Source organism: Gossypium arboreum, chromosome 5 (assembly GCF_025698485.1).
Source record: "Gossypium arboreum isolate Shixiya-1 chromosome 5, ASM2569848v2, whole genome shotgun sequence".
NCBI classification, from domain to species: Eukaryota; Viridiplantae; Streptophyta; class Magnoliopsida; order Malvales; family Malvaceae; genus Gossypium; species Gossypium arboreum.
The window spans coordinates 657,569-668,795 of NC_069074.1; the positions used below are offsets into that span (position 1 = coordinate 657,569).

Here is an 11,227-nt window from a genome sequence, read left to right on the forward strand (position 1 = left end):
ACTTGTCATGGTACAATTTCTTTAATTGACGAAGAAATGAGAGACTTAAAACAAACCTTCTGTATAAGCCATAAATATTAATGTTTTACCCACTCATATTAATAAACTTTTTAGATATAAATATTAAGAGAAGAAGTGATTATGTTCAGTTTTTGTTTAGATATTAACAAGAATTCAGAATTTATCTCTTATTTTAATGATTTGCAAGTCAATTGCTTGTACCGAAAATAAAGACATAAAAAATGAAAAACTAGCTTTATCCTTACTCAACGAATCTTTCTTAATACATCGTCTGAGCATATAATATTTTTCATCAATATGCATGTGTTAGTGTTTAAATTTTAGCGAAGATTTAATTTAGACCTACTGAGCTTTTAAAAAAAGACAAAAAGAAAAATAGTCTTTTAAATCAATAACTTTTTAGTACATTTCCTTTTTCTTTTTTTACTTCGATTCTTTCAGTGCGATAAAGAAAAAGTTACTCTTTTTTTCCTCCAAAAGTCCAACAGAGAAACTGAGATTGAACAACTTTTTTTGATGTAAAAACATATAAAATGGTCAAATAACCCCAAAAGTCCCTGTTTTATCAATAAGGGAACAAACAAGTACCTCTACGAAAAAAGAAACAATTAAATCTTGCATTTTAAAATGTAAATAAATTAGTAAAATTGTTAACGGAAACCATCCAAACCTCGGAAATATGATTTTTCGATAAATTATGACATGCCACTCATAATATTGATACGATAGTTATAAAATATTATTATTTAAATATGACAAAGATATTATATATATTAAAATTTCATGTCATAATTAAATATATATTATGTCAGCACTGTTAGTGACATGTCATCTCTTTGAATGGTTTCCATTACAAATGTTAACAATTGATATATCAATGACTTTAAAAAAAAAAAAAATTTGGTAGAATACAAGGAATTATGGATAATAGGAGTAGTAGTGGGGGGTACTTTCACCCATATAAAATGGATTTGAAATCAAAGGATTTTGCTGGCACAAAATTTTCCATTTCGTTTTCCTTTTTGCCACTGCCCTATCTTTTCAGTAACAGTTCTTCCCCTGCAGTAATATGTCAATGGAAAGGCAAACAAACACTAGAACAAACAAACGCAATCTCTGCTTGTTTTGAAGGAAAAAGAATTCCACTTTTGGGATTTCATCGAAATAATCAAATTCACTGTTTAAAATTTAAAGATTACATAAAAAACAAACAAAAAAAAAAGTCATATACATACATTGATCCGTGCTGTAGACAAGACAAAGCAAAGAACAAAGAAAACCAGCAATGTTTTCAACTTCTCTTTTAATTAACAACGTTAATTCGGAGTTAGAACCTAAATTCTAATTTAAAATCTACTGGTAGTGAAATAAACAAAAGCGAAAACGTGCAAAGTTTTCAACTTTCTCTTGGGACTGTGCATTTCAAGAGAACAAAGTCTCCCAAATCTCTGTAAAAACCTCAACGATTATGCTATGATGGTGATGAGAGTTCAGTGACAGGAAACACTGTAACAGTTGTTTCAGATCTTTTGTTGCGAATATCTGTCTCTCAACGATCATTTCCACCATTGATGTCCTGAAATCATTGTAGGGATCGCTAGAACTTTTCACTACGGCGAAGCTGTCTTTGACTTTATCGGTTCCTCCTTCCAGGGGTAAAACTCCCATCCCCATGTCGGAGCTTCTAGCTCTTCTACGACGAACTTTGCACCTTTTACGGCAATTAGAATGCTGTCGGAGAGACTCCGATGAATCCGACGAGCGAGTCCTTGAAGAGAAAAGAGTGTCGGTTTCATCTTCACTGCTAAACCACCACCCACCGTAATAAGTATTACTGTTGTAAGCAACAGATGAACTGAAAAATGCGGCGGTGGAAGACATATACTTGCTTTTAATATGAAGCCTTTTGTTGTTCTTCTTTTTCTTGTTTCTGGGTAAGCTTTTCTTTTTCTCATAGAAACCAAAGTCTTTACAGTCGGAGAAGAGATTCAAAGGCATCATAGGAGAAGCAGGCGGCGGACCCTTTCGGCCGTCGAAATCGGCTGCGGAGACTATATAAGAAGGATAACGAGCTGACGATTTACGTCTGGGAAGAGATTCTTTAGGAGCATTGATGGCGTCTCTGGGTTTAGAAACGGAAGGGAAGGGTCGAGACTTGGGTGGTGGCGACGACGAAAATGGTTCGACCAAATGGAAGCCGTTGTGTTTTTCAGGTGAAAAAACAGGTTTCTCAATAACGTCCGACATGTTCCGGGTCCGACAAGAGGCAAACGAGGATCGAAACATGCGAGAGATTCTTAGCTTGAATCGATTTTCCATATGGATCAAACGAGAGAGGTTTTTTCTTTTTCTTTTTTTTTCTGGAGAGGAGAGTGGTGATATAGCAATGCAGAAAGTGAAGTTATATATAAACATGTGAGAAATGGAATTTAAATCCCGAAAACTATTAAAATATTATTTCTTTGTCTTTATTGTGTTAAACTTTGGGTTAAGGGTTAAGACGACTTAATTTTTTTGGGATTAATTAGTGATATAAAATAAGGATGAAAGTCACGGGTAGTCAACTTTTCTTACCTGCTTTTATTTTCTTTGTTAATTTTGCGCGCTTAAATTGTTTGCAAATCAAAATTTAATTCCTGGTTTTAAAATTTAATCACATTATGAAAATGGAGAATTTTTCAGGTTAGAAGAGAAAAAAGGGTAATGAATTGGGCAGGCCAAACCTGGTTTGGGAAATGAATTCCAGGTACGGTATTGTTAAATTAAATGCAAACTACCCAATTTTATTTATTGAAGGATATATTTGGAAGAATTGGAGGATAAAAATTAATTTGATAAAAAGAATTTGGGCTCTATGGTCCACCCTGACTTCTTATAATAGTAGTAAATTTAATTAGTTTCATTTCTAATTAAAATAAAATAATAATATTTAGTTAAGATATTATCTCTTTGAATTTTATATAAAAATATAGGGTAAATTATACCATTCATCACTAAATTATGGGTATTTTTTTTGTCACTTAACTAAAATAAGTTACAATTTGGTCATTAAATTATTCGAAAGTTTTCATTTAAGTAATTGAAGAATTCAAAAAGGTTTTCTATTTAAGTCATTGGGCTAGTAAAGTTTCGCTAGCAAGCTACAAGAGACGATTCGAGTAACGGTACGGTAGATCAATACACATTGACGAGTAAAAGAATATACCTTTAATCCAAGTCAATCTAATGATCATTGTCGAAGATAAGAGAAAAAAAAATTGTTTGAATTTTGGTTCGTAAATTCATGACGTCCAAAGTTGTTTAATGAAAAAAATTGAATTGTAGAAAAGAAGCGGGGGAAATGAAGCTTTCAACTGGTGTAAGCAATGCAAACAAAAAAGTCATATAACACTGATTTAACAATCTAATGACTTAAATGAAAACTTTTGAATAGTTGAGTGATCAAATATTTGTAATTATTTTTAGTTAATTGATCAAAACGAAAACTTACTAATCATAATTTAGTAACTAGTGATATAGTTTTCCCAAAAATATTAATCATACTTTATAAAATGAATATAATGTTTAATAAATATAATTACATTTTACAACCTTCATTAAATATACAATCTAAATTTCAAAATTTAAATATAATTTGAATTTCAAATGTAGTGTTATACAAGTGTACAACAGTCACCATCTTATAACATCTAAACTTTTGACAAACAAATAAAATTATATTGTATATTTTTTTAAACACTCAACAATATAATATAATAATGGTTAAAATTCTTTGCTAATACCCGATAATTAAAATATAACGAAAATTGAAATGTTGAATAAAATATGTATTTAAGATGAACAGTGTTAATGTGGGAAATGGGACACCGACTTCTAATAGGGCATTGAAGAATGACATATCATTTCTTTTGCCTTTTCTTTTCACATACATGAATTGGGGTTGCTGCCGTATAACAACACAAATTCCTTTCAATGACCATTCCTCCCCTTGTCCCTTAACCACCTATACGAATATGCTTCAAAACTTTATTATATATGAAAATATCCTATAATTCGATATGACCCTATTAGCTATAGAGGATGGATGAGGGTCAAAGAATCTAGATCGAAATCTTTACTTGTCTTTCGGGTTTTCTCATGTCTAACAACAAATAATGAATATGGATTCATATTTCTTTTTTATCTCTATTTATTTTTTAATATTTATGTTTCAAAGTTGAGGTAGCGCCTGCATTAAACTTGTACGTAAAGAGGACAAATCAATAAACACAAGGAGTACTCTTACATCAAATCTATGTCTATATATATTTCTATTTCCCCCCCCCCCCCCCCGAGAAAATGGTGAATAGTAAGATAGTGAAATTAAGAGTATCTCACTGTCTGGGAAGCTTCCAAACAACAAAAACACATAGGATCAAAGAGCTTAACTTTGGTTACTTATTACCCTTTCAATTGTTGGAAATGCCACAACAACAACTAACAGACAGTCTTTGAGTGGTTGAGTTTCAGCTTTTTTTATTTAGAGTATGAGGTCAAGTTCAGTCACACCTACAAGTTTTTACTTTGACTGTTTTCCTCTTTATATTTTTTAGTTTTGTTGAGTGTTTTTTGGCTACTCTTTAAGGTTAGTTAATATAACATTTTTGGTAATTATTTTCAGAAGCTAAATATTATTACTATATAGAGTAACTTTTAAGTGTGCTCTTAGTAATTTAATTTTCTTTTATGACTAATACTCTTTAAAGTTACTACATATATGTGTATATAAATATCTTCACTTACAATATTAAAATATTCACAATTGCATTTCATTTAGTATAAATATTACATTAAATAAACTTCGATGATCATTTCTAAAGGGTTTTTTATTTATTTATTTTAAAAAATCCCAAATCCCAACATAGGGTGGCAGCATATCCATGTGGGATTATGACTTTTATAACATTATATTATTAGTACTGTTTTGTGGGTTTACGCCATATTTTCATGTGCAATTGTCTCTTAATAATACATTTAATTTTTATCAAATAGCTGCTTTATAGTTTTATTATCGATATATGTATATATATCCGCTTAATTAATGCAGCATTCATGATGCACAAAGTTTTCAAGAAAATAAATCCTATTAATTGATTTATTATTTTCTTAAATTTTTTAAAAGTTAAAGAGTCTTAACAGTCATCCGTCATTAACTAACTTTATTTTTTATAGGATAATATATCATCCATTATAGGACAGGAACGTAAGAACAAAGATATAAGCCAAAGTCTTTCATGAGATACTAAAAATGGCTTATTTTTCTCATCAGTGCATCCTTCAAAATTATATCATGAACAAATAATCGTTTCTTTTTCTTAAAAAAAAAAAAAAAGGTGTTCCTTGAACTTGGTCTCGAAATTTTTTTTCAAAAGCTATTTCCGATTTGAGTGAAAAATCATGGGAAATTAGGTTGGCTTAAGTCTTGTTCCAAGCGCTTGTCTTTTTTATTTGGTTTCTGGTAACAAGTTAATAAAACAACAGTGTACTCACCACCATGATTTCACAAATAAAATTATGAATCGTTGAAGCCAAAGTTGGGTTAACTTTACCTACAATGAAAAGTGAATAACGATTGGCATATTTTGATCGAAATTATTTAGATTATTAATTGATAATAGTTTATTGTTAGACGTTCATCAGTGAAGATTTTATAATAAAAAAAATCAAGCTAAGTAAAGATTGAATTTAGATTTTTCACATGAGCTTAATGATAAAAAAATTTGTATTGCATTTTCGATTGAAATTTTTTAAATGATTATTTTAAAAGAATTGGTGATTATAATTGATTGTATTTTAATAAACCTTTTTAACTCTTATACATTAGACGTGTTGTTTAGGTTAAAAGTATGAATTAGAGCATTTTATTTGTTAGTGCAAAAATCCACAAACGAAGTTTAGAATGATTTAGCACTAAAATTAGTCGATGCATCTTGTATAAAATAGAGACGGTGCCCTGCCCAATACAGCTCAGGATACGGGCCCATCCCAAATGAGCCTAGCGTCTCCCAACCCAGGATTTCGATTTGGACTGAATATGAGTTTCAGTTTTCTCTTTTTTTTTTTTTTTTTTTTAAATAGAACAATGAATTACTAGAGTAGATCATATACAAGTTATCAAAAGTGCAATCTTCCTTCAATATCTCTTTAATCTCTAAGGGGGCTCCTCAAATATTTGCAAAGTTTCATCCTTCATCAAAGTCATTTTTGTCAACACCTGCTACTCAATTAGACTCTCTTAGAACATAATTCTAGAACCACTTTCCTTCAAATGCTAGAATTTATTGAATCCTCGTTATTCAAGAGCTTTTTGGACCATCAAACTTACTTTCGCAAATAGAAATAACATTTTTAAAGCTATCAGACTGAATAATGAGCTCAACATAACCTTGTTTCTTTGATATAAAGCATTGCCCCCCTCACTCCGACATTATTAATCCAAAATAGAAAATATCTCATGTTCCTGCTCATATATTCACCAGTCTAAAACATATTCTTTCATGATAAGATATGTTTAAACATTCAAAACATCAATAATTAATTGACTTTTGTTAAAGGTCGAAATCAAGAAATTTGTTAGGAGTCGAAATGAAATTGTAATTTTATAATACAAAAATTATAATTTTATCATTTTAATAGTTTATATATTTATAATTTTAAAATATTAAATTAAATTTTATATTTATAGAAGTATCAAAATATAATTTTACTTTTATAAATTTAAAATTTTCAAAACTTTAAAAAGTGTAAATAAATTTTGTTCATTTTAAGGGGCGTTCCCAGATTCTCCTCTGCTTTTGTTCATGGTCTTATTATTCATAGTTATCTCCATTACCCTAGATGCGGGTCGGTAATGGTTACCGTTTAGATTACGTAAGAACCCCCAAAACCCAACTGCCCAAAGGCTAAGACCCAAAACGAATAAGCCTTAAAATACAAGGCGTAGAAGCGTCACCCTCCTTCGATGGCTTCCTAACATTGTAGCAAAACGACAGGCAGATACCGACCCACAACGCCACGTTTCGGCCAAAAGTGCAGCAGATTACGTTTCTTTAACGTGTGGTCATCACATTCCTCCACCTAAGGTAAGGTCCGCTTCAATTCTCTCTCCGATTTTTTTAAAATTATTTATAACGTGTATAAATAACTAAAAAGATTTGATGTAAAAAATAGAATAATTTGGATAATTAGGAGAGAAATAAAAGATATTTTCTATTTCTTCGTTTCCAGTAAAGTTGGGGAACTGAAAACATACAGTTTATTTAGTTCGAATCTCTTACATAAATGGCGGCAGTGACAAAGCTTCACTTGTGTACTTTCCAGAAAGACCAACACTTTTGTTTCAAGGAACAGAAACGGAGCTGGTTTAAAGTTAAACGTGGTTGTTTTGTAGGGTTACCCGTTCTAACTAGAAACCGTCGTGGGGCGTACGTTCAAAAGTGTCGGTCGTTTAGGGGAGGAGATGGAGGGGAAGTGGAAGATAAAGAGATGGAAAGTGAAAGAAAGCTCGGGATTTGGACGGAAAAAGGAGATGGGTTTTGGAAATCTTTGAAATCAGCTGTTTTTGGGGTTAGTAAATTTGGTTCTCAATCTCAAGATGAATACGAAAAAGCTGTGGCTAAAGTTGAAGAAGTTTTCTCCTTGGTGAGTTTAATGGATTGAATTTCTCTTTGTTCTTTATAATTCATGTTCTTTATTATGCTCCATAATTAGTAGTTTATGCATGTTTAAATTATATGAGCTATCTTTGAACCAGATTGCTATGCAAATAGGAAGATATATTGTGACCATGATGAGCACTGGAGTGATTCTCTTGACAGGTTTTCAGCTGTCAGGTTAGCCAATTTACTTGTAGATGTTTGAATTGATTTTAATGATCCATCTCTAAAACTACGATTTTTATAGGTGGAGATAGTCAGATGAATACATTGATTTGGTATAGCTGGGTTGGGGGGATTATCATTGGAACCATGATTGGAGCTAATATGGTTCTAGATGAACATTGTCGAGCTGGTCCAAGAAATGTTGTTATAACTGGAAGGTACAATATATAATCTGCAATCGGTGTTCGGTTTTAGACAGATATATGTTGCTAATGGATCTATGATACAGAGAACTTACCCTTTTTGTTGGGTTGTGTTTTTGACTGGCCTGGTTTATAGCACAAGGGGTTTGGGAAAAGCGCTTGCTCGGGAATACCTTCTTTCAGGAGATCGTGTTGTTGTTGCTTCTCGCAGGTGGAGTACGAAATCTAAATTAACCATTGTTTATGATGCTTTATATTCCATTTTTTTTATATGACTATAGTTCTCACATCGACCTTTTCTTATTGGATCCTGTCGAGACAGTCCCGAATCTGTTGATATGACTGTCAAAGAACTCGAGGAAAACCTGAAGGAAGGTATGACTGCTGGTGGCTTATCTAGCAAGAATCTGGAACGAGCAAAAGTGGTTGGCATAGCATGTGATGTTTGTGAAGCCAATGATGTCGAAAAATTGGCCAACTTTGCCGTCAGTGAACTTGGTTCTATCGACATTTGGGTGAGTTATATGGCTTGGTGTTTGTATATTTTTCCCTCCTCCTGTCACTCTCTTGCATGGAGATGCACTGTAGTGTCATATTAGCTTGTTGATGCTTTCAGGGGAATGATGTTAGGTAACGACCTTATGTTTATTATGAATTGACTCTTAGCCTTAAGAAATGTGATAAAATCATGCATGGTGATATTATTGAACTTAATTCTTGGACCTGCAAGCAAAGAGGTCCTCGCAAATGGTCATTTCCTATTGATTATGATGATACTGTCTACTCGTGTGCTTAATGTGTTACTCTGATTTGGTTTTCTCCTACAGATAAATAATGCTGGCACTAACAAAGGTTTTAGACCATTACTACAGTTCAGTGATGAAGATATTAAGCAGGTATTTAATTTTTTTTATAGATATGTTACTCGAGCATTTCCATGTTTTACCATTTCAATAATGCAAGCCTCTTAGAATACTGGATTATACCAGGTCCTTACATTTATCATCGTCTTGGTTGCCTCTGCCTGTAACTAGCGTCTGTAACAAAGCTAAGAGCCAATAGCCAACTAGTAATTGAATTTCTCTCGGTGTAATTCATTGATGAAACACGATATAATTCAGATGCATTAACTCCGATAGCTATTGGTTGCAATGGTTTTTAGTATATGATTAACAAGATGACAGTACCTTGTCCCTGACTTGCTGATTATGTGGTAGATTGTCTCAACAAATCTTGTTGGTTCTATTCTCTGCACTCGGGAAGCCATGCGCATCATGAAAAACCAGCCAAAGGGAGGGCATATATTTAACATGGATGGTGCAGGCTCTGGGGGATCTAGCACTCCTTTGACTGCTGTGTAAGTTTTCATTACCTTACACTGTAGTTAGTTCTTTTGCTTGTGGTGGGCTGCTACTTATCAACAACGGATCTCAAATTTTCGTAATGTTTTGAAGTTTTCAGTAGTTAATATTGATGATTACTCTTTTTTACAGATACGGATCAACAAAGTGTGGCCTCAGACAGCTTCATGCTTCACTTTTGAAGGAGTGCAAACGTTCTAAAGTAGGAGTACATACTGCATCTCCGGGCATGGTCCTTACAGATCTTCTCTTAAGGTATGTTGGATAATCCTGACTTTTGTAAAGCAGTCGCTTTCATGCGTGTTGGCTTGCTCACAAATTTTGAATGTTAAAATTGAGCATTTGGCTATGTAAAACTTGAATGACACGGCGAATAAATTTGTTATCGTTGTTGAATATTTGTTTTGCACTTTTGGCAGTGGGTCAACCTTGAAAAATAAACAAATGTTTAATCTCATTTGTGAGCTTCCGGAGACTGTTGCTCGAAGTCTAGTTCCCCGAATGCGGGTTGTGAAGGGAGCAGGGAAGGCCATCAACTACTTGACCCCACCTCGGATACTATTGGCTTTAATCACTGCCTGGTTGCGACAAGGTCGCTGGTTCGATGAACAGGTAATCTTCGATTCTCTGGGGAAAACATTTGTTACATAGTTGCGATTGTTATAACTGAGAATCCGAACTTTAGAGATGCCACCTGACATCTAAAGCCTGCTTTCATTAATGATATGAGAATATGTTTATGCAGGGAAGGGCATTATATGCAGCAGAGGCAGACCGAATCCGAAACTGGGCTGAAAACCGCACTCGATTCTCATTTACGGATGCAATGGAAATGTACACAGAAAATACCTGGGTATCTGTGTTCTCACTTTCAGTTGTTTGTGCCTTCATTATCCTTTCTAGCACGAGCAGTACGTTGCCCGGCACCTGAGACCGACTTCACAGAACATCAAAACCATCGAAGACTACATTATAAGCATTCCTCTGAGTCAAGGGGGCAAGTATGATTGAAGTTACATATGATAAGATTCTAAAGACTAAACCAGCCATTTTATGGTCGTCTTTTCATCATTGGAAATATCAGTCATCAAAGAAGTAAGCCTACATATTTCTATTTGCATGTATATACAAGAACTGGCTGAGACAAGATCTTATACTTCTGAAAATAGCAACATAGACGGACATTTAAGATTTTCATTGAAGCATTCTTTATTCCTAGACTTGTAACATGTATTCATGTAATGACCGATACTGTAATGAAATTTGGGTCCTTCCAAAAATGTCGATGATCCCGACCACGACCATTTTTTCTCGATGATGCTTGGAAATGCTAACATAACAACCTACGCGGTAACATTCTTCCTATTAGCTGTATCAATACGACATTTACGCAAACCATTTGGAAGACAACTGTGGCTGAAATGCAGTCATATATAGCCAAAGGAATCATCTGAGTTTAATTAAAATCCGTGTCGAACATTTTCATTATTTCCATTTTTAAATGTTATAGGCTTGGTATAACATTCCAGAATATTATAGTCCAATTAAACTTGATTAGCTAAAATTACCTGGTGGTGATGCCAACAGGTAACGGTTGCAATTTGTAACGGACGGGAATCCATAAAGATTTGCTTTAGCATAAAGACATTAGTAAGAGAAACGAATGTCATGCCACTAATTATGAAAAGAAAAAGAATAACCTCCCAATTTTACCCTTCTCTAACCCCTTTAAGAGGTTACAAATACCACCCGTGTTCTTTTCCATCACAAATTTGGAGGATGA

At 33.3% G+C, this 11,227-nt stretch overlaps 2 protein-coding genes across 2 annotated transcripts; one reads left to right on the forward strand and one right to left on the reverse strand.

Moving 5' to 3' along the window:
- Window positions 1-1,175: 1,175 nt before the first annotated feature.
- LOC108456167 (transcription repressor OFP8) lies at window positions 1,176-2,439 on the reverse strand. The gene has a single exon (XM_017754765.2). It carries the CDS (start codon window positions 2,434-2,436, stop codon window positions 1,444-1,446), a length of 993 nt encoding a protein of 330 aa, XP_017610254.2. The 5' UTR covers window positions 2,437-2,439; the 3' UTR covers window positions 1,176-1,443.
- Window positions 2,440-7,120: 4,681 nt separating this feature from the next.
- Window positions 7,121-10,724, forward strand: LOC108454326 (probable chlorophyll(ide) b reductase NYC1, chloroplastic). The gene is made up of 10 exons (XM_017752741.2): window positions 7,121-7,701; window positions 7,814-7,892; window positions 7,963-8,098; window positions 8,220-8,294; window positions 8,406-8,598; window positions 8,911-8,979; window positions 9,301-9,440; window positions 9,577-9,699; window positions 9,864-10,056; window positions 10,190-10,724. Exons 1-10 carry the CDS (start codon window positions 7,342-7,344, stop codon window positions 10,373-10,375), a joined length of 1,554 nt encoding a protein of 517 aa, XP_017608230.1. The 5' UTR covers window positions 7,121-7,341; the 3' UTR covers window positions 10,376-10,724.
- The last annotated feature ends 503 nt before the right edge of the window (window positions 10,725-11,227 follow it).